The 24,159-nt window shown below is 57.8% G+C and overlaps 1 protein-coding gene across 1 annotated transcript; it reads right to left on the minus strand.

Annotated features, from left to right (window-relative positions):
• Positions 1–396: 396 nt before the first annotated feature.
• On the minus strand, positions 397–14,910 carry LOC148133834 (coatomer subunit zeta-1-like). Its single transcript, XM_087985738.1, is given in 6 exon segments — positions 397–456; positions 1,454–1,462; positions 1,464–1,546; positions 3,012–3,093; positions 3,681–3,749; positions 14,837–14,910. Coding segments are annotated over 6 exon segments (321 nt in total). The 5' UTR covers positions 14,855–14,910.
• Positions 14,911–24,159: the final 9,249 nt, after the last annotated feature.

The following is a 24,159-nucleotide window of genomic DNA, read 5'->3' on the forward strand; positions in this document are numbered from 1 at the left end:
GGGTGTAGGGGCTGGAGGGGGGTGACACACACAGAGATAGGGAGGGGGTGTAGGGGGCTGGAAGGGGTGACACACACAGAGATAGGGAGGGGTGTAGGGGCTGGAGGGGGTGACACACACAGAGATAGGGAGGGGGTTGTAGGTGGCTGGAGGGAGTGACGGAGATAGGGAGCGCAGAGGGATCTGGGTGGCAGAGGACAGGAATCTCTGGTGCAGACATCATCAGGGGGTGGTGGAGGGGGAGGGGGAGGGGAGAGGGAGGGGGAGGGGGAGGGGGGAGGGGGAGGGGGAGGGGGAGGGGGGAGGGGGGAGGGGGAGGGGGGAGGGGATTCCACTTGCTTGAGAGCCACCAGCCCACCCCAGAGAGGAGAGCAGAAACGCCCCAGCCTCGCACCCTTACCTCAACATCTGGCTAAGGGAGTCAAACAAGCAGTTCAGTACAGCCACCAGCATGAGCTACAAAAACAAGGGGAGAGAGAGAGAGAGTGAGAGACAGAGACCCTCCCTCAGCACTGACCCTCCCATAGTGCCCACTCCCTCAGCGCTGACCCTCCCACAGCACCCGCTCCCTCGGCGCCTGACCCTCCCCAGCACCCACTCCCTCAGCGCTGACCCTCCCACAGCGCCCACTCCCTCAGCACTGACCCTCCCATAGTGCCACACTCCCTCACGCTGACCCTCCACAGCACCCGCTCCCTCGGCGCTGACCCTCCCACAGCTCCCACTCCCCTCAGCGCTGACCTCCCACAGCACCCGCTCCTCAGCGCTGACCCTCCCACAGCGCCCACTCCCTCAGCACTGACCCTCCCACAGCACCCACTCCCTCAGCGCTGACCCTCCCTCAGCACCCACTCCCTCAGCACTGACCCTCCCACAGCACCCACTCCTCAGCGCTGACCCTCCCACAGCGCCCCTCCCTCAGCGCTGACCCTCCCACAGCACCCGCTCCCTCAGCGCCGACCCTCCCACAGCACCCGCTCCCTCAGCACTGACCCTCCCACAGCACCCAGTCCCTCAGCACCGACCTCCCACAGCACCCGCCTCCCACAGCACCCGCCTCCCTCAGCACCGACCCTCCCACAGCGCCGCCCTCCCCACAGCACCCGCTCCCTCAGCGCTGACCCTCCCCAGCGCTGACCCTCCCACCAGCGCTGACCTCCCACAGCACCCACTCCCTCAGCGCTGACCCTCCCACAGCGCTGACCCTCCCACAGCACCACTCCTCAGCGCTGACCCTCCCACAGCACCCGCTCCCTCAGCGCTGACCTCCCCCACAGCGCTGACCCTCCCACAGCACTGACCCTCCCACAGCACTGACCATCCCACAGCACTGACCCTCCCACAGCACCGACCCTCCCACAGCACCTGACCCTCCCACAGCACCGACCCTCCCTCAGCACACCCTCCTCAGCGCTGACCCTCCCTCAGCGCTGACCCTCTGACCATGACCCACCTCATTCTCGGTGCGAGCTGCCAATGACGTAAAAGTACAGATCGATGTTGCTCTTGTAGACCACGGTCAGTCCTTCCAGGAGGGCGATTTCACCTGGGACAGGACGACACATCCGTTTGAGGAATACATTCGGCCCTTCTTCCCTCTGCCAGGCTATCGCATGGGAACAAGTGGGGGACATTCAGCCCCCACCTTCCCCGTGAAATGCTGACAGATCTGAAACCTTTAAAGCCCCCAACTGGTCTTGCGGCTGTGCCCTTTTGTTCTAACACCACTCACCCACCCCAAAACCCTCACCTCTCCCTCTCAATGTTGCACGCTCTGAGGGACAGCTTGCAGGTGAGCGTGGGTGGGTGGACCAGAGGCGCGGGCAGAATTTCCTCCGCGACCCCTCCCCGAAGAGGAATTGGGCACACTCAACATTGCGCACCTCCTGCTACCCTCAGCACTGACCCTCCCTCAGCACTGACCCTCCCACAGCACCCGCTCCCTCAGCACTGACCTTCACACAGCACCCACTCCCTCAGCACTGACCCTCCCACAGCACTGACCCTCCCTCAGCACTGACCCTCCCTCAGCCACCCGCTCCCTCAACACTGACCCTCCACAGCGCCCACTCCCTCAGCACTGACCCTCCCACAGCACTGACCTTCCCACAGCACCCGTTCCCTCAGCACTGACCCTCCCACAGCACTGACCCTCCCACAGCACCCCCTCCCTCAGCACTGACCCTCCCACAGCACTGACCCTCCCACAGCACTGGCCCTCTCCCTCAGCACTGACCCTCCCTCAGCACTGACCCTCCCACAGCGCCCACTCCCTCAGCACTGACCCTCCCACAGCACCCGCTCCCTCAGCACTGACCCTCCCACAGCACCCACTCCCACAGCACTGACCCTCCCACAGCACCCGCTCCCTCAGCACCCGCTCCCTCAGCACTGACCCTCCCACAGCACCCGCTCCCTCAGCACTGACCCTCCCACAGCACCCGCTCCCTCAGCACTGACACTCCCACAGCACCCACTCCCTCAGCACTGACCCTCCCACAGCACCCACTCCCTCAGCACTGACCCTCCCACAGCACTGACCCTCCCACAGCACCCGCTCCCTCAGCACTGACCCTCCCACAGCGCCCGCTCCCCTCAGCACTGACCCTCCCACAGCACCCACTCCCTCAGCACTGACCCTCCCACAGCGCTTGGTCCCTCAGCACTGACCCTCCCACAGCACCCACTCCCTCAGCACTGACCTTCCCACAGCACCCACACTCTCAGCACTGACCCTCCCACAGCACCCGCTCCCTCAGCACTGACCCTCCCACAGCACCCACTCCCTCAGCACTGACCCTCCCACAGGGCCCACTCCCTCAGCACTGACCCTCCCACAGCACCCACTCCTCAGCACTGACCCTCCCACAGCGCCCACTCCCTCAGCACTGACCCTCCCACAGCACCCACTCCCTCAGCACTGACCCTCCCACAGCACCCACTCCGCTCTCACACTGTCACATCTACCCTGTCGGCAGCTCCCTGGAGAGGGGACGGGTGAAAAATCTTACTGTCTGTGCGGTGAGTCTTGTTGAAGATATTTTTCTCAAAAGCTTTCTGCTCCTTTACCGTTGGGTAGGTGTTGTCGTAATACTGGGGGGGGGGCACGAGAGAGAGAGGGAGGGGGAGAGAGAGAGAGAGAGAGAGAGATGAGGAAGAGGGTAAATGAGACATATCACCACGCAGACATGACAGAGAATCTTACAACACAGAAACAGACCCTTCAGCCCAACCAGTCTGTGCTAACCCTAATCCCAAACTAAACTAGTCCCACACCAGCCCCTGCCCCTGACTCATATCCCTCCAAATCTTTCCCATCCATGTCCTTATCCAAATGTCTTTCAAAACTTGTCACTGTCCCCCACTTGCCCGGTAAACTCATTCCACAGGCAAAACGTTCGTCCCTCGTGTCTCCCGCCTCTCAACGCGACCCCTCATTTTTAAATACCCCCCCCTTGTGATTTTATAAACCTGCACAGGTCGCCCCCTCAGTCCCCGACGCTCCAAGGAAAACAGCCCCCAGCCTCTCCTCACATCTCAAACGGCTCCGTTCCCAGCAACACCCTGGGAAGTCTCTCCTGAGCCCTTTCCGGGTTAATAATATCCCCTTCCTGCAACAGAGCGGGGGGGGGGGGGTGGGGGGGACAGAGAGACAGACAGAGAAAGCAGACGTCAGGTACCTTTGCAAGAATGCGATCCCCATCATTATCCAGAATGAATATGGCCTTCACTGTGTACAGGGTTGGTTCCTGTAATGACGTCAAGTGAACGCTGAGTCAGGTAAATACACTGAACAAAAATCTCACACCAGCTGAGCAATCTTCAGAATTGGTAACTGTATTAACTATCGATCCCCAAACTAATCCCACTGTCCCCCCGCTCTCTCTCCCCATAGCCCTGTATCGATCCCCAAACTAATCACACTGTCCCCCCGCGCTCTCCCCATAGCCCTGTATCCATCCTCAAACTAATCCCACTGTCCCCCCGCGCTCTCTCCCCATAGCCCTGTATCGATCCCCAAACTAATCCCACTGTCCCCCCGCTCTCTCCCCATAGCCCTGTATCCATCCCCAAACTAATCCCACTGTCCCCCCGCTCTCTCTCCCCATAGCCCTGTATCCATCCCCAAACTAATCCCACTGTCCCACTCTCCCCCCATAGCCCTGTATCGATCCCCAGACTAATCCCACTGTCCCCCCGCTCTCTCTCCCCATAGCCCTGTATCGATCCCCAGACTAATCCCACTGTCCCCCCGCTCTCTCCCCATAGCCCTGTATCGATCCCCAAACTAATCCCACTGTCCCCCCGCTCTCTCCCCATAGCCCTGTATCGATTCCCAGACTAATCCCACTGCCCCGCTCTCTCCCCATAGCCCTGTATCGATTCCCAAACTAATCCCACTGTCCCCCCGCTCTCTCCCCATAGCCCTGTATCGATCCCCAAACTAATCCCACTGCCCCCCGCTCTCTCCCCACATCACTGTATCGATCCCCAAACTAACCCCACTGCCCCCGCTCTCCCCCCATAGCCCTGCATCAATCCCCAAACTAATCCCACTGCCCCCGCTCTCTCTCCCCATAGCCCTGTATCAATCCCCAAACTAATCCCAGTGCCCCCCGCTCTCTCTCCCCATAGCCCTGCATCAATCCCCAAACTAATCCCACTGCCCCCGCTCTCTCTCCCCATAGCCCTGTATCAATCCCCAAACTAATCCCAGTGCCCCCCGCTCTCTCTCCCCATAGCCCTGTATCGATCCCCAAGCTAATCCCACTGACCCCCCGCTCTCCCCCACAGCCCTGTATCGATCCCCAAACTAATCCCACTGTCCCCCCGCTCGCTCCCCATAGCCCTGTATCCATCCCCAAACTAATCCCACTGTCCCCGCTCTCTCCCCCCATAGCCCTGTATCGATCCCCAAACTCATCCCACTGTCCCCCGCGCTCTCTCCCCATAGCCCTGTATCGATCCCCAAACTAATCCCACTGCCACCGCTCTCTCCCCCCATAGCCCTGTATCGATTCCCAGACTAATCCCACTGCCCCGCTCTCTCCCCATAGCCCTGTATCGATTCCCAAACTAATCCCACTGTCCCCGCTCTCTCCCCACAGCCCTGTATCGATCTCCAGACTAATCCCACTGCCCCCGCTCTCTCCCCCCATAGCCCTGTATCGATCCCCAAACTAATCCCACTGTCCCCGCTCTCTCCCCATAGCCCTGTATCGATCTCCAGACTAATCCCACTGCCCCCGCTCTCTCCCCCCCCATAGCCCTGTATCGATCCCCAAACTAATCCTACTGTCCCCCCGCTCTCTCCCCATAGCCCTGTATCGATCCCCAAACTAATCCCACTGCCACCGCTCTCTCCCCCCATAGCCCTGTATCGATTCCCAGACAAATCCCACTGCCCCGCTCTCTCCCCATAGCCCTGTATCGATTCCCAAACTAATCCCACTGTCCCCAATCTCTCCCCATAGCCCTGTATCGATCTCCAGACTAATCCCACTGCCCCCGCTCTCTCCCCCCATAGCCCTGTATCGATCCCCAAACTAATCCCACTGTCCCCGCTCTCTCCCCATAGCCCTGTATCGATCTCCAGACTAATCCCACTGCCCCCGCTCTCTCCCCCCCATAGCCCTGTATCGATCCCCAAACTAATCCTACTGTCCCCCCGCTCTCTCCCCATAGCCCTGTATCGATCCCCAAACTCATCCCACTGTCCCCGCTCTCTCCCCATAGCCCTGTATCGATCCTCAAACTAATCCCACTGTCCCCCCGCTCTCTCCCCATAGCCCTGTATCCATCCCCAAACTAATCCCACTGTCCCCCCACCTCCCCATAGCCCTGTATCCATCCCCAAACTAATCCCACTGCCCCCGCTCTTTCTCCATAGCCCTGTATCCATCCCCAAACTAATCCCACTGTCCCCCGCTCTCTCCCCATAGCCCTGTATCGATTCCCAAACTAATCCCACTGCCCCCGCTCTCTCCCCATAGCCCTGTATCGATCCCCAAACTAATCCCACTGCCCCCCCGCTCTTTCCCCATAGCCCTGTATCGATCCCCAAACTAATCCCACTGTCCCCGCTCTCTCCCCATAGCCCTGTATCCATCCCCAAACTAATCCCACTGTCCCCCCGCTCTCTCCCCATAGCCCTGTATCGATCCCCAAACTAATCCCACTGTCCCCCCGCTCTCTCCCCATAGCCCTGTATCCATCCCCAAACTAATCCCACTGTCCCCCCGCTCTCTCCCCATAGCCCTGTATCCATCCCCAAACTAATCCCACTGCCCCCCGCTCTCTCCCCCCATAGCCCTGTATCAATCCCCAAACTAACCCCACTGCCCCCGCTCTCTCTCCCCATAGCCCTGTATCGATCCCCAAACTAATCCCACTGCCCCCGCTCTCTCCCCATAGCCCTGTATCCATCCCCAAACTAATCCCACTGCCCCCCGCTCTCTCTCCCCATAGCCCTGTATCGATCCCCAAACTAATCCCACTGCCCCCGCTCTCTCCCCCCATAGCCCTGTATCGATCCCCAAACTAACCCCACTGTCCCCCCGCTCTCTCCCCATAGCCCTGTATCGATCCCCAAACTAATCCCACTGTCCCCGCTCTCTCCCCATAGCCCTGTATCGATCCCCAAACTAATCCCACTGCCCCACTCTCTCCCCATAGCCCTGTATCGATCCCCAAACTAATCCCACTGCCCCCGCTCTCTCCCCCCATAGCCCTGTATCGATCCCCAAACTAATCCTACTGCCCCCGCTCTCTCCCCCCATAGCCCTGGACCGATCCCCAAACTAATCCCACTGTCCCCCCGCTCTCTCCCCATAGCCCTGTATCCATCCCCAAACTAATCCCACTGCCCCCGCTCTCTCCCCATAGCCCTGTATCAATCCCCAAACTAATCCCACTGCCCCCCGCTCTCTCTCCCCATAGCCCTGTATCGATCCCCAAACTAATCCCACTGCCCCCGCTCTCTTCCCATAGCCCTGTATCCATCCCCAAACTAACCCCACTGCCCCCCGCTCTCTCCCCATAGCCCTGTATCCATCCCCAAACTAATCCCACTGTCCCCCCGCTCTCTCCCCATAGCCCTGTACCGATCCCCAAACTAATCCCACTGTCCCCCGCTCTCTCCCCATAGCCCTGTATCGATCCCCAAACTAATCCCACTGTCCCCCGCTCTCTCCCCATAGCCCTGTATCGATCCCCAAACTAATCCCACTGCCCCCGCTCTCTCCCCATAGCCCTGTATCCATCCCCAAACTAACCCCACTGCCCCCCGCTCTCTCTCCCCATAGCCCTGTATCCATCCCCAAACTAATCCCACTGCCCCCCGCTCTCTCCCCCCATAGCCCTGTATCCATCCCCAAACTAATCCCACTGCCCCCGCTCTCTCTCCCCATAGCCCTGTATCCATCCCCAAACTAATCCCACTGCCCCCCGCTCTCTCCCCCCATAGCCCTGTATCCATCCCCAAACTAATCCCACTGCCCCCCGCTCTCTCTCCCCATAGCCCTGTATCCATCCCCAAACTAATCCCACTGTCCCCCCGCTCTCTCTCCCCATAGCCCTGTATCGATCCCCAAACTAATCCCACTGCCCCCGCTCTCTCCCCATAGCCCTGTATCCATCCCCAAACTAATCCTGCTGCTTCTCACCCTCGATGTGGTGGGTCTCCCGAGTCAAAGTTCTGTGATGCACTGACTCATCGTAAGCACAGCCCGAGTGTATAACAGAACTTCAGTTCAGGAACCAGATTCTCAATTCACCTGCTGCACCGTTCCCCTGCAGATCGGACCCGGCCGCTCAGGGCACGGGGAGGGCGGGGGGGGGAGACTGCTGTACGACTGCAACAAGCATCACAGCCACAGTACCGCTGCCTGCCCGAAGATTGCTGAAGGACAGAGCAGGGTACAAGGACGCATCTCCATCTCTCTCCGGGCTCCCTCCCCAGAACATCGCGGTCTGCCCGGGGAAGGGCGTGTGTTTATATACGGTACAGACGGTGTCACAGACCCATGTACGGCAGTCACAATCAGGCCCAGGAACGGTACCAACAGCACTGACCCTCCCACAGCACCCGCTCCCTCAGCACTGACCCTCCCACAGCACCCACTCCCTCAGCACTGACCCTCCCACAGCACCCGCTCCCTCAGCACCCACTCCCTCAGCGCCCGCTCCCTCAGCACTGACCCTCCCACAGCACCCGCTCCCTCAGCACTGACCCTCCCTCAGCGCCCGCTCCCTCAGCACTGACCCTCCCTCAGCGCCCGCTCCCTCAGCACTGACCCTCCCACAGCACCCACTCCCTCAGCACTGACCCTCCCACAGCACCCACTCCCTCAGCACTGACCCTCCCACAGCACCCACTCCCTCAGCACTGACCCTCCCACAGCACCCCCTCCCTCAGCACTGACCCTCCCACAGCACCCACTCCCTCAGCACTAACCCTCCCACAGCACCCACTCCCTCAGCACTGACCCTCCCACAGCACCCACTCCCTCAGCACTGACCCTCCCACAGCACCCACTCCCTCAGCACTGACCCTCCCACAGCACCCACTCCCTCAGCACTGACCCTCCCACAGCACCCGCTCCCTCAGCACTGACCCTCCAACAGCGCCCACTCCCTCAGCACTGACCCTCCCACAGCACCCGCTCCCTCAGCACTGACCCTCCCACAGGGTCCGCTCCCTCAGCACTGACCCTCCCACAGCACCCACTCCCTCAGCACTGACCCTCCCACAGCACCCGCTCCCTCAGCACTGACCCTCCCACAGCACCCACTCCCTCAGCACTGACCCTCCCACAGCACCCACTCCCTCAGCACTGACCCTCCCACAGCACCCGCTCCCTCAGCACTGACCCTCCCACAGGGTCCGCTCCCTCAGCACTGACCCTCCCACAGCACCCACTCCCTCAGCACTGACCCTCCCACAGCACCCGCTCCCTCAGCACTGACCCTCCCACAGGGTCCGCTCCCTCAGCACTGACCCTCCCACAGCACCCACTCCCTCAGCACTGACCCTCCCACAGCACCCGCTCCCTCAGCACTGACCCTCCCACAGGGTCCGCTCCCTCAGCACTGACCCTCCCTCAGCACCCACTCCCTCAGCACTGACCCTCCCACAGCACCCGCTCCCTCAGCACTGACCCGCCCACAGCACCCACTCCCTCAGCACTGACCCTCCCACAGCACCCACTCCCTCAGCACTGACCCTCCCACAGCACCCGCTCCCTCAGCACTGACCCTCCCACAGCACCCGCTCCCTCAGCACTGACCCGCCCACAGCACCCACTCCCTCAGCACTGACCCTCCCACAGCACCCACCCCCTCAGCACCCACTCCCTCAGCACTGACCCTCCCACAGCACCCGCTCCCTCAGCACTGACCCGCCCACAGCACCCACTCCCTCAGCACTGACCCTCCCACAGCACCCACTCCCTCAGCACTGACCCTCCCACAGCGCCCGCACCCTCAGCACTGACCCTCCCACAGCGCCCGCTCCCTCAGCACTGACCCTCCCACAGCACCCGCTCCCTCAGCGCTGACCCTCCCACAGCACCCGCTCCCTCAGCACTGACCCTCCCACAGCACCCGCTCCCTCAGCACTGACCCTCCCTCAGCACTGACCCTCCCACAGCACCCACTCCCTCAGCACTGACCCTCTCTCAGCACCCACTCCCTCAGCACTGACCCTCCCACAGCACCCGCTCCCTCAGCACTGACCCTCCCACAGCGCCCACTCCCTCAGCACTGACCCTCCCACAGCGCCCGCTCCCTCAGCACTGACCCTCCCACAGCACCCGCTCCCTCAGCACTGACCCTCCCACAGCACCCACTCCCTCAGCACTGACCCTCCCACAGCACCCACTCCCTCAGCACTGACCCTCCCACAGCACCCACTCCCTCAGCACTGACCCTCCCACAGGGTCCGCTCCCTCAGCACTGACCCTCCCACAGCACCCGCTCCCTCAGCACTGACCCTCCCACAGGGTCCGCTCCCTCAGCACTGACCCTCCCACAGCACCTGCTCCCTCAACACTGACCCTCCCTCAGCACCTGCTCCCTCAGCACTGACCCTCCCTCAGCACCCGCTCCCTCAGCACTGACCCTCCCACAGCACCCGCTCCCTCAGCGCTGACCCTCCCACAGCGCCCACTCCCTCAGCACTGACCCTCCCACAGCGCCCGCTCCCTCAGCACTGACCCTCCCTCAGCACCTGCTCCCTCAGCACTGACCCTCCCTCAGCACCCGCTCCCTCAGCACTGACCCGCCCACAGCACCCACTCCCTCAGCACTGACCCTCCCTCAGCACCCACTCCCTCAGCACTGACCCTCCCACAGCACCCGCTCCCTCAGCACTGACCCTCCCACAGGGTCCGCTCCCTCAGCACTGACCCTCCCACAGGGTCCGCTCCCTCAGCACTGACCCTCCCACAGCACCCGCTCCCTCAGCACTGACCCTCCCACAGCACCCACTCCCTCAGCACTGACCCTCCCACAGCACCCACTCCCTCTGCACTGACCCTCCCACAGCGCCCGCTCCCTCAGCACTGACCCTCCCTCAGCACTGACCCTCCCTCTGCACTGACCCTCCCACAGCGCCCGCTCCCTCAGCACTGACCCTCCCACAGCGCCCGCTCCCTCAGCACTGACCCTCCCACAGCACCCACTCCCTCTGCACTGACCCTCCCACAGCGCCCGCTCCCTCAGCACTGACCCTCCCACAGCACCCACTCCAACAGCACTGATGCTCCCACAGCACCCACTCCCTCAGCACTGACCCACCCACAGCACCCGCTCCCTCAGCACTGATGCTCCCACAGCACCCACTCCCTCTGCACTGACCCTCCCACAGCGCCCGCTCCCTCAGCACTGACCCTCCCACAGCACCCACTCCCTCAGCACTGACCCTCCCACAGCGCCCACTCCCTCAGCACTGACCCACCCACAGCACCCGCTCCCTCAGCACTGATGCTCCCACAGCACCCACTCCCTCTGCACTGACCCTCCCACAGCGCCCGCTCCCTCAGCACTGACCCTCCCACAGCACCCGCTCCCTCAGCACTGACCCTCCCACAGCGCCCACTCCCTCAGCACTGACCCTCCCACAGCACCCACTCCCTCAGCACTGACCCTCCCACAGCGCCCGCTCCCTCAGCACTGACCCTCCCACAGCACCCACTCCCTCAGCACTGACCCTCCCACAGCACCCACTCCCTCAGCACTGACCCTCCCACAGCGCCCGCTCCCTCAGCACTGACCCTCCCACAGCGCCCGCTCCCTCAGCACTGACCCTCCCACAGCACCCACTCCCTCAGCACCCACTCCCTCAGCACCCACTCCCTCGGTGCTGAGGGAAGAAGAGATGGATAAAGCGAGGGGCGGAGACATGGATGGAGGGATGGATGGAGGGAGGGAGGGAGGTAGGGAGGGAGGTAGGGACAGGGAGGGAGGGAGGTAGGGACAGGGAGGGAGGGAGGTAGGGACGGGGAAGGAGGGAAGGAGAGAGCGAGCAAGTGGAATACCCATCTCTCGACCTGGGGGGAATAGCAAGATCCCGCTCCACAGAGGCACGCTCACACCCAACACTGGAGAGGGGGAATGGGAAGATCCCACACACACACACACAGGAGAGGGGGAATGGGAAGATCCCACACACACACACACACAGAAGAGGGGAATGGGAAGATCCCACACACACACAGAGAAGATGGGAATGGGGAAATCCTGCACACGCACACACACACACACACACACACACGATACCTTGAAACAATACACGTAGTGTCCCACTGGGCAAGAGAGACAGCACTCCTGCCCGAACCTGGCCGGGTGATGGGAGCTTCAGTGGAGGAGCAATTTGGGAATAGCGAGCGTTACTCAGTCGGCCTCGGGACGGTTATGAATGAGGGTATGAGGGGTCCCCAGGTGAAAGTGTGACGCTGGGGGAAAAGGCTGAACGCAGCAGAACCGGGCAGCAACCGAGAGGTTTTCAAAACCATGAGGGGCACGGGTAAAGTGAATGGTAGTTGTCTGGACTCGTGGGTGGGTTTCCAGACTAGGCGGGGGGGGAGCATATTTTTAAAGGTGCAAGATTTAGAGACATACACCATGGAATCAGACCCTTCGGCCCATCCCGTCCGGGCTGACCCAGATATCCCTAACCTCACCCGGTCCCCATTCCCCAGCACTCGGCCCATCTCCCTCTAAACCCTTCCTGTTCCTGTCCCCCATCCAGGTGCCTTTTAAATGCTGTCATTGTACCAGCCCCCACCACTTCCTCTGGCAGCTCCTCCCACACACGCACCACCCTCTGGGGGGGGGGAAAAAGTTGCCCCTCGGGTCCCTTTCCCCCCCCCCCCTCACCTTAAACCTACCCCCCTCTAGTTCTGGACTCCCCCCACCCCAGGGGGGGAAAAAGGACCTTGTCTATTTACCCCCCCACCCCCTCGTGATTTTATAAACCTCTGTAAGGTCACCCCTCAGCCTCCGACGCTCCAGGGGAAAACAGCCCCCAGCCTCTCCCCGTAGCTCAAACCGTCCGACGTCCTGGTCAATCTTTTTACGAACCCTTTCGGGAATGGTTTGGTGGGGGGGGGGGGGGGGAGAGGTGGGAGCGTCTCTGTGACGACACGAGCTGATGAGGTGGCCAACAAGGCCTAGGGTGGGCAGGGCAAGTCACATTGCAGCAGGACCCTGGGGAGGAAGGCGTGCAGTATAAACCTTACAGAGGTTTATAAAATCACCAGGGGGTGGGGTAAATAGACAAGGTCTTTCTCCCCCCCCTGGGGTGGGGGGAGTCCAGAACTAGAGGGGCGTAGGTTTAAGGTGAGAGGAGGGGAAAGGGACCCGAGGGGCAACTTTTTCCCCCAGAGGGTGGTGCGTGTGTGGGAGGAGCTGCCAGAGGAAGTGGTGGGGGCTGGTACAATGACAGCATTTAAAAGGCATCTGGATGGGGGACAGGAACAGGAAGGGGTTTAGAGGGAGATGGGGCCGAGTGCTGGGGAATGGGGACCGGATTAGGTTAGGGATATCTGGGCCAGCACGGACGGGCCGGGCCGAAGGGCCTGATTCCGTGCTGTAAGACACACACACGCACAGAGGGAGGAATAGCAAGATGCCCCAGACACACAGGAAAAGGGGGGAATGGGAAGATCCCACAGACACACACACAGGAAAAGGGGGGAATGGGAAGATCCCACAGACACACACACAGGAAAAGGGGAATGGGAAGATCCCACCAGCCTACACACACACACACAGAGGAAAAGGGGGAATGGGAAGATCCCACTCACAGAAGAAAAGGGGGGAATGGGAAGATCCCACAGACACACAGGAAAAGGGGGAATGGGAAGATCCCACACAGACAGGAAAAGGGGAATGGGAAGATCCCACACAGACAGGAAAAGGGGAATAGCAAGATCCCACACAGGAAAAGGGGGAATGGGAGGATCCCACCCACAAGAAAAGGGGGAATAGCAAGATCCCACACACAGGAAAAGGGGAAATAGCAAGATCCCACACACAGGAAAAGGGGGAATAGCAAGATCCCACACACAGGAAAAGGGGGAATGGGAAGATCCCACAGACTCACACAGGAAAAGGGGGAATGGGAAGATCCCACAGACTCACACAGGAAAAGGGGGAATGGGAAGATCCCACAGACTCACACAGGAAAAGGGGGAATGGGAAGATCCCACACACAGAGGAAAAGGGAGAATGGGAAAATCCCATACACACAGGAAAAGGGGAATGGGAAGATCCCACAGACATACAGGAAAAGGGGAATGGGAAGATCCCACCCCCCTACACACACACACAGGAAAAGGGAGGAACAGGAAGATCCCACACACAGGAAAAGGGGTAATGGGAAGATCCCACTCACACAAAAGAAAAGGGGGACGGGAAGATCCCACACACACACACAAGAAAAGGGGGACGGGAAGATCCCACACACACACACAAGAAAAGGGGGAATGGGAAGATCCCACACACACACAAGAAAAGGGGGAATGGGAAGATCCCACACACACACACACAAGAAAAGGGGGAATGGGAAGATCCCACACACACGAAAAGGGGGAATGGGAAGATCCCACACACACACAAGAAAAGGGGGAATGGGAAGATCCCACACACACAAGAAAAGGGAGGAACGGGAAGATCCCACAAACACAGGAAAAGGGGGAATAGCAAGATCCCACACACACAGGAAAAGGGGGAATAGCAAGATCCCACACACAGGAAAAGGGGGAATGGGAAGATCCCACAGACTCACACAGGAAAAGGTGGAATAGCAAGATCCCACACACACAGGAAAAGGGGGAATGGGAAGATCCCACACACACACAAGAAAAGGGGTAATGGGAAGATCCCACACACACACTCAAGAAAAGGGGGAATGGGAAGATCCCACACACACAAGAAAAGGGAGGAACGGGAAGATCCCACACACACAAGAAAAGGGAGGAACGGGAAGATCCCACACACAGGAAAAGGGGGAATAGCAAGATCCCACAAACACAGGAAAAGGGGGAATAGCAAGATCCCACACACAGGAAAAGGAGGAATGGGAAGATCCCACAGACTCACACAGGAAAAGGGGGAATAGCAAGATCCCACAGACACACAGGAAAAGGGGGAATAGGAAGATCCCACAGACACACAGGAAAAGGGGGAATGGGAAGATCCCAGCCCAGACCCATCAAGCACCATCCTGACACATAGGGGGTTGTACCTATGGATTCTATAGGATGCAATGTGACCCCGCCCCCTCCCCATCTCCCTCAGTGTGTCTGTGTGTGTATGTGTCTCTGTCTCTCACCAGCACCACCGCCTCCATCTTGGGTCCTTCCCTCTGTCGACGTGGAGAGCCCTCCCCCCAACCGCCGCCCTCCTCCGCCCGCCTCCGCCGACTGACGATCACCTTCCGGTGCCGCCCCTCTCCACCGCCGCCGCGGCCAATCGGCGAGCGCTGCCCGCCCCCTTCCGGTGGGCGCCGACCACTCGCCGTCGGCTCCGGCCCGCCCGTCAGCTTTGGGTCCCGCCCACCCGGCGGCTCGCGGGCCGGGGCGGGGACGCCCGCGTTGGCTTCCGGTGACGAGCGCACCAGTCGCGTTCGGCTCCGGCCCGTCCGTCAAAGTCGGCCCCGCCTATCCCCACCCATCGGACGGACGGCACCCTCCTGAATGGTCCGCGCCGCATGAGGGGCGGGAATGGAAGGGTCCAGCCAATCAACGCGCCGCGTCTCCATGCCAATCAACGCCCCGGCCCCGCCCGTCGGTTCCGTCACAACAGGCTGTCAACGTTAACCAATCGGCGGGCGGAGCGGGTGATCAATCAAGCGTGGATCCCGCCCTCCTTTTACGCTATAGTTAGTAGGTGGGTTCCATCTAGCGGTGAAGCCAATCGTCGCCTGCGCCGGTGGGTCAATCAACGTATCCGCCAGACGGTTGGTTCAACGGCCAGGAGAAGGCGGGATCTGAAGGTGGAGGGCGAGCCATACATCGAGCACCGCGAGCTGCCAGTCAAATGAACCGTAGGCCCATTGGTGTATTCGCCAAGGCTGTGCGGATCCGTCGGGGAAGCCTATCGCCGGTGGCCGCCGAGCGTCAATCATCCTCTATGACGGCTGTGTGGGCGGGCTTTAACTGCGGCGGACAGCCAATCGCCGCGATCGACGGTGCCTTAAATCATGTCCGGACCCCGCCCACCGCGGTGGCACATGCGGGACTGGAGGAGGCACACGTGGGACACTCCGGTGGTTGCCATTGGCGGTGGCGTGCGTCAACCAAATCCGGACCCCGCCCACCCGCCGCGGCCGGCCCTCTGATTGGCGGGGGCGAGGCCGCTCAGCCCATCCGGGCCGGCGCGGGCTAGCAGCCGCCATGTTTTATTTCCCACTCATTGCCCAGTGATGGCCTGAGGTAGTTCGGCCCCTTTTCACTGGGTCAGTGTGGAGGCTATTCAGCCCCATTCCGAAAGGGATAGGAGGTGACTATTTACCCCATTCCAGGGTGGTCAACAGGAGGCCATTCAGCCCCATTCCAAAAGGGATAGCAGGGGTGTTTGTCCTGACCCATTCCAGTGTGGTCAACAGGAGGCCATTCAGCCCCATTCCAAAAGGGATAGCAGGATTTTGTTCTGACCCGTTCCAAGGAGTGGGGAAGGTGGTGTCATCAAGAGGAGGCCATTTGGTCCCATTCCAAAAGAGATAGCAGGAGGCAGGTTAGGTCCACTCCATGGGGGTTGGGAAGATCAACAGGAGGCCATTCAGCCCAACCCCAAAAGGGATAGGAGGATTTTGCACAGATCCATTCCAAAGTGGAAGGAGTGAAAAGGGAATGTGTTTAGCCCCATTCCGAAGGGGTTAGGAGAAGGCCATTCAGCCCCACCTCTTCAGAGAGGGCTGTACGACCCCAATTCAGCACAGTTAGGGGGTGTAAATTTTGCTGTATTACTAGGGGATAGGATGAGGCCATTCAGCCCCATTTGACGGTGGGGGTGGGTGGGCGCAGGAGATGCCTTTTGTCCCCACTCTGAGGGGATAGCAGGAAGCTGGTCGGTCCGTTTGAAGGGCTCAGGGATCGGCCAATCAGCCCCACTCCATGGGGGTTAGAAGGAGGCTGGTCAGTACCATGACACCAGACAAGACGAGGCCAATCAGCCCCTCCATCGTGAACAGGAGGAAGGCTTTCAGCGATGGCCTGACCGAATGTCAGGATATTCGGCTGGGGGTTGGTGGGGGGGAGGGATGGGGGATGCTTGTTCAGGCTGTCTGGAGTTGTGGGGCAGAGAGCTGCAGACCAGTCCATGGGAATAGGGAGGCCATTCAGCCCATTAAGGGGTGCAGGAAGGCCATTTAACCCGTCCAGACACACAAAACCTTCAACCCATCCAGGCATACAGTCAGTACATCTCAGTCTCTCAGTCCCCTCTCTCTGTACACTGACTGGTGTCTCTCACTCCCCTCTCTCTCTCTCAGGGAGATATCTGTACACTGACTGGTGTCTCTCAGTCCCCTCTCTCTCAGGGAGATATCTGTACACTGACTGGTGTCTCTCAGTCCCCTCTCTCTCTCTCAGGGAGATATCTGTACACTGACTGGTGTCTCTCAGTCCCCTCTCTCTCAGGGAGATATCTGTACACTGACTGGTGTCTCTCAGTCCCCTCTCTCTCTCTCAGGGTGATATCTGTACACTGACTGGAGTCTCTCAGTCCCCACTCTCTCTCTCAGGGAGATATCTGTACACTGACTGGTGTCTCTCAGTCCCCTCTCTCTCTCTCTCAGGGAGATATCTGTACACTGACTGGTGTCTCTCAGTCCCCTCTCTCTCTCAGGGAGATATCTGTACACTGACTGGTGTCTCTCAGTCCCCCCTCTCTCTCAGGGAGATATCTGTACACTGACTGGTGTCTCTCAGTCCCCTCTCTCTCAGGGAGATATCTGTACACTGACTGGTGTCTCTCAGTCCCCCCTCTCTCTCAGCGAGATATCTGTACACTGACTGGTGTCTCTCAGTCCCCTCTCTCTCAGGGTGATATCTGTACACTGACTGGTGTCTCTCAGTCCCTTCTCTCTCTCTCAGGGAGATATCTGTACACTGACTGGTGTCTCTCAGTCCCCCCTCTCTCTCTCTCAGGGAGATATCTGTATACTGACTGGTGTCTCTCAGTCCCCCCTCTCTCTCAGGGAGATATCTGTACACTGACTGGTGTCTCTCAGTCCCCTCTCTCTCTCTCAGGGAGATATCTGTACACTGACTGGTGTCTCTCAGTCCCCCCTCTCTCTCTCTCAGGGAGATATCTGTACACTGACTGGTGTCTCTCAGTCCCCTCTCTCTCTCTCTCAGGGAGATATCTGTACACTGACTGGTGTCTCTCAGGGAGATACTGTATGATTCGGAGATGCCGGTGTTGGACTGGGGTGGACAAAGTTAAAAATCTCACAACACCAGGTTATAGTCCAACAGGTTTAATTGGAAGCACTAGCTTTCGGAGTGACGCTCCTTCATCAGGTGGCTTTGGAGAATAAGACTGTGAGACACAGAGTTTATAGCAAATGTTTACAGTGTGATGTAACTGAAATTATAGATTGAAAAAGACCTGGATTGTTTGTTAAGTCTCTCATCTTTTAGAATGACCATGTTGGTTTCAGTTCTTTCATTTGTAAATCGCAAAACTTTTTAAAGAGTTACATTCTCAAGTGAACTTGAACAATTGGTGTCATGTCGGCCCAGATAATGGATTGAAGGTGTGAGCTTCCCTGTGTGAGGCTGTCTGTCTGTGCCCCAATGCTCAGACTGACTCCAATCTAAAAAAACGCATTTACAAAATCTTACATGGATTCATGCAGTTTCTGAGCAAAGTAAAATGTAATTCTGCAACTACAAATTCACCCAACAAACTTATATGTGTATGTGTGGGAGGGTTATGAGTGGCTGTGAGAGAGAGAGAGAGAGTGTGTGTGGGGGGAGGGAGGTGCTATGAGTGGCTGTAAGAGTGTGAGTGTAAAAGGGTATAAGTCTGTGAGAGGGTGTGTGTCGGAGTGTATGTGTGTGTGTTCGAGAGAGGGTCTGAGTGTGTGTGTGTGTGTGGGAATGTGAGAGAGTGTGTGTGTCTGTCTGTGTACATAGTGAAGAAGGTGTTTGGTATGCTTTCCTTTATCGGTCAGAGTATTGAGTACAGGGGTTGGGAGGTCATGTTGCGGCTGTACAGGACGTTGGTTAGGGGCCACTGCTGGAATATTGCGTGCAATTCTGGTCTCCTTCCTATCGGAAAGATGGTGTGAAACTTGAAAGGGTTCAGAAAAGATTGACAAGGATGTTGGAGGGTTTGAGCTACAGGGAGAGGCTGGACAGGCTGGGGCTGTTTTCCTTGGAGCGTCGGAGGCTGAGGGGTGACCTTATAGAGGTTTACAAAATTATGAGGGCCATGGATACGGTAAATAGACAAAGTCTTTTCCCTGGGGTGGGGAGTCCAGAACTGGAGGGCATAGGTTTAGGTTGAGAGGGGAAAGATATAAAAGAGACCTAAGGGGCAATTTTTTCACACAGAGGGTGGTACGTGTGTGGAATGAGCTGCCAGAGGAAGTGGTGGAGGCTGGTACAATTACAACATTTAAGAGGCATCTGGATGGGTGTATGAATAGGAAGGGTTTGGAGGGATATGGGCCGGGTGCTGGCAGGTGGGACTAGATTGGGTTGGGATATCTGGGTCAGCATGGACGGGTTTGACCGAAGGGTCTGTTTCCACGCCGTACATCAGTATGACTCTGAGTCTAGTGCAATGGGGTCACCTGGAATGTGACATGTACCCAAGGTCCTGGTTGAGGCCCTCCCTATCAGCCTCTGCTCGGCCACTTTTCGCTGCGGCCTGTCCCGAAGTCCGCCTTGGAGGATGGTCACTCGAAGTTCCAAGGCCGAATGTCCTCGACAGCTGAAGTGTTCCCCAACTGGGAGGGAACACTCCTGTCTGGCGATTATTGTGTCTCTCAGTCCCCTCTCTCTCTCTCTCTCTCTCAGGGAGATATCTGTACACTGACTGGTGTCTCTCACTCCCCTCTCTCTCTCTCAGGGAGATATCTGTACACTGACTGGTGTCTCTCAGTCCCCTCTCTCTCTCTCAGGGAGATATCTGTACACTGACTGATGTCTCTCACTCCCCTCTCTCTCTCTCAGGGAGATATCTGTACACTGACTGGTGTCTCTCAGTCCCCTCTCTCTCTCTCAGGGAGATATCTATACACTGACTGGTGTCTCTCAGTCCCCTCTCTCTCTCTCTCTCTCTCTCTCTCTCTCTCTCTCTCTCTCAGGGAGATATCTGTACACTGACTGGTGTCTCTCAGTCCCCTCTCTCTCAGGGAGATATCTGTACACTGACTGGTGTCTCTCAGTCCCCTCTCTCTCTCTCTCTCAGGGAGATATCTGTACACTGACTGGTGTCTCTCAGTCCCCCCTCTCTATCAGGGAGACATCTGTACACTGACTGGTGTCTCTCACTCCCCTCTCTCTCTCTCAGGGAGATATCTGTACACTGACTGGTGTCTCTCAGTCCCCTCTCTCTCTCTCAGGGAGACATCTGTACACTGACTGGTGTCTCTCAGTCCCCTCTCTCTCTCTCAGGGAGATATCTGTACACTGACTGGTGTCTCTCAGTCCTCTCTCTCTCAGGGAGATATCTGTACACTGACTAGTGTCTCTCAGTCCTCTCTCTGTCTCTCAGGGAGATATCTGTACACTGACCCGTGTCTCTCAGTCCCCTCTCTCTCAGGGAGATATCTGTACACTGACTGGTGTCTCTCAGTCCCCTCTCTCTCTCTCTCAGGGAGATAGCTGTACACTGACTGGTGTCTCTCAGTCCCCCCTCTCTATCAGGGAGACATCTGTACACTGACTGGTGTCTCTCACTCCCCTCTCTCTCTTTCTCAGGGAGATATCTGTACACTGACTGGTGTCTCTCAGTCCCCCCTCTCTATCAGGGAGACATCTGTACACTGACTGGTGTCTCTCAGTCCCCTCTCTCTCTCTCAGGGAGATATCTGTACACTGACTGGTGTCTCTCAGTCCCCTCTCTCTCACAGGGAGATATCTGTACACTGACTGGTGTCTCTCAGTCCCCTCTCTCTCTCAGGGAGATATCTGTACACTGACTGGTGTCTCTCTCTCTCTCTCTCTCTGGGAGATATCTGTACACTGACTGGTGTCTCTCAGTCCCCTCTCTCTCTCAGGGAGATATCTGTACACTGACTGGTGTCTCTCAGTCCCCTCTCTCTCTCTCACAGGGAGATATCTGTACACTGACTGGTGTCTCTCAGTCCCCTCTCTCTCTCAGGGAGATATCTGTACACTGACTGGTGTCCCTCAGTCCACCCTCTCTCAGGGAGATATCTGTACACTGACTGGTGTCTCTCAGTCCCCTCTCTCTCTCTCTCACAGGGAGATATATGTACACTGACTGGTGTCTCTCAGTCCCCTCTCTCTCTCAGGGAGATATCTGTACACTGACTGGTGTCTCTCAGTCCCCTCTCTCTCTCAGGGAGATATCTGTACACTGACAGGTGTCTCTGAGTCCCCTCTCTCTCTCTCTGCGAGATATCTGTATACTGACTGGTGTCTCTCAGTCCCCTCTCTCTCAGGGAGATATCTGTACACTGACTGGTGTCTCTCAGTCCTCTATCTGTCTCTCAGGGAGATATCTGTACACTGACTCGTGTCTCTCAGTCCCCTCTCTCTCAGGGAGATATCTGTACACTGACTGGTGTCTCTCAGTCCTCTCTCTGTCTCTCAGGGAGATATCTGTACACTGACTGGTGTCTCTCAGTCCCTCCTCTCTCTCAGGGAGATATCTGTACACTGACTGGTGTCTCCCAGGGAGATATCTGTACACTGACTGGTGTCTCTCTGGGAGATATCTGTACACTGACTGGCGTCTCTCAGTCCCCTCTCTCTCAGGGAGATATCTGTACACTGACTGGTGTCTCTCAGTACTCTCTCTGTCTCTCAGGGCGATATCTGTACACTGACTCGTGTCTCTCAGTCCCCTCTCTCTCAGGGAGATATCTGTACACTGACTGGTGTCTCTCAGTCCTCTCTCTGTCTCTCAGGAAGATATCTGTACACTGACTGGTGTCTCTCAGTCCCTCCTCTCTCTCAGGGAGATATCTGTATACTGACTGGTGTCTCTCAGTCCCCTCTCTCTCTCTCTCTCTCGGAGATATCTGTACACTGACTGGTGTGTCTCAGTCCCCCCCTCTCTCTCAGGGAGATATCTGTACACTGACTGGTATCTCTCACTCCCCTCTCTCTCTCAGGGAGATATCTGTACACTGACTGGTGTCTCTCAGGGAGATATCTGTGCACTGACTGGTGTCTCGCAGTCCACCCTCTCTCTCAGGGAGTTATCTGTACACTGACTGGTGTCTCTCAGTCCTCTCTCTGTCTCTCAGGGAGATATCTGTACACTGACTCGTGTCTCTCAGTCCCCTCTCTCTCAGGGAGATATCTGCACACTGACTGGTGTCTCTCAGTCCTCTCTCTGTCTCTCAGGGAGATATCTGTACACTGACTGGTGTGTCTCAGTCCCCCCCCTCTCTCTCAGTGAGATATCTGTACACTGACTGGTATCTCTCACTCCCCTCTCTCTCTCAGGGAGTACACTGACTGGTGTCTCTCAGTCCCCTCTCTCTCACAGGGAGATATCTGTAGACTGACTGGTGTCTCTCAGTCCCCTCTCTCTCACAGGGAGATATCTGTACACTGACTGGTATCTCTCAGTCCCCTCTTTCTCACAGGGAGATATATGTACACTGACTGGTGTCTCTCAGTGCCCTCTCTCTCTCTCAGGGAGATATCTGTACACTGACTGGTGTCTCTCAGTCCCCTCTCTCTCTCAGGGAGATATCTGTACACTGACTGGTATCTCTCAGTCCCCTCTCTCTCACAGGGAGATATATGTACACTGACTGGTGTCTCTCAGTGCCCTCTCTCTCTCTCAGGGAGATATCTGTACACTGACTGGTGTCTCTCAGTGCCCTCTCTCTCTCTCAGGGAGATATCTGTATACTGACTGGTGTCTCTCAGTCCCCTCTCTCTCTCTCTCTCTCGGAGATATCTGTACACTGACTGGTGTGTCTCAGTCCCCCCCTCTCTCTCAGGGAGATATCTGTACACTGACTGGTATCTCTCACTCCCCTCTCTCTCTCAGGGAGATATCTGTACACTGACTGGTGTCTCTCAGGGAGATATCTGTGCACTGACTGGTGTCTCGCAGTCCACCCTCTCTCTCAGGGAGTTATCTGTACACTGACTGGTGTCTCTCAGTCCTCTCTCTGTCTCTCAGGGAGATATCTGTACACTGACTCGTGTCTCTCAGTCCCCTCTCTCTCAGGGAGATATCTGCACACTGACTGGTGTCTCTCAGTCCTCTCTCTGTCTCTCAGGGAGATATCTGTACACTGACTGGTGTGTCTCAGTCCCCCCCCTCTCTCTCAGTGAGATATCTGTACACTGACTGGTATCTCTCACTCCCCTCTCTCTCTCAGGGAGTACACTGACTGGTGTCTCTCAGTCCCCTCTCTCTCACAGGGAGATATCTGTAGACTGACTGGTGTCTCTCAGTCCCCTCTCTCTCACAGGGAGATATCTGTACACTGACTGGTATCTCTCAGTCCCCTCTTTCTCACAGGGAGATATATGTACACTGACTGGTGTCTCTCAGTGCCCTCTCTCTCTCTCAGGGAGATATCTGTACACTGACTGGTGTCTCTCAGTCCCCTCTCTCTCTCAGGGAGATATCTGTACACTGACTGGTATCTCTCAGTCCCCTCTCTCTCACAGGGAGATATATGTACACTGACTGGTGTCTCTCAGTCCCCTCTCTCTCACAGGGAGATATATGTACACTGACTGGTGTCTCTCAGTCCCCTCTCTCTCACAGGGAGATATCTGTGGACTGACTGGTGTCTCTCAGTCCCCTCTCTCTCACAGGGAGATATCTGTAGACTGACTGGTGTCTCTCAGTCCCCTCTCTCTCAGGGAGATATCTGTACACTGACTGGTGTCTCTCAGTCCCCTCTCTCAGGGAGATATCTGTAGACTGACTGGTGTCTCTCAATCCCCTCTCTCTCAGGGAGATATCTGTACACTGACTGGTGTCTCTCAGTCCCCTCTCTCTCTCTCAGGGAGATATCTGTACACTGACTGGTGTCTCTCAGTCCCCTCTCTCTCTCAGGGAGATATCTGTACACTGACTGGTGTCTCTCAGTCCCCTCTCTCTCTCAGGGAGATATCTGTACACTGACTGGTGTCTCTCAGTCCCCTCTCTCTCTCTCAGGGAGATATCTGTACACTGACTGGTGTCTCTCAGTCCCCTCTCTCTCAGGGAGATATCTGTACACTGACTGGTGTCTCTCAGTCCCCTCTCTCTCTCTCAGGGAGATATCTGTACACGGACTGGTGTCTCTCAGTCCCCTCTCTCTCAGGGAGATATCTGTACACTGACTGGTGTCTCTCAGTCCCCTCTCTCTCAGGGAGATATCTGTACACTGACTGGTGTCTCTCAGGTCTCTCTGTCTGTCTCTCTCTGTCTCTGTCTCTGTCTCTCTCTCTCTGTCTCTCTCTCTCTCTCTCTGTCTCTCTCTCTCTCTCT

Source organism: Chiloscyllium plagiosum, unplaced genomic scaffold (assembly GCF_037043375.1).
Source record: "Chiloscyllium plagiosum isolate Xiang-an unplaced genomic scaffold, Cpla_swu_hap1 HiC_scaffold_195, whole genome shotgun sequence".
Taxonomy (NCBI): domain Eukaryota; kingdom Metazoa; phylum Chordata; class Chondrichthyes; order Orectolobiformes; family Hemiscylliidae; genus Chiloscyllium; species Chiloscyllium plagiosum.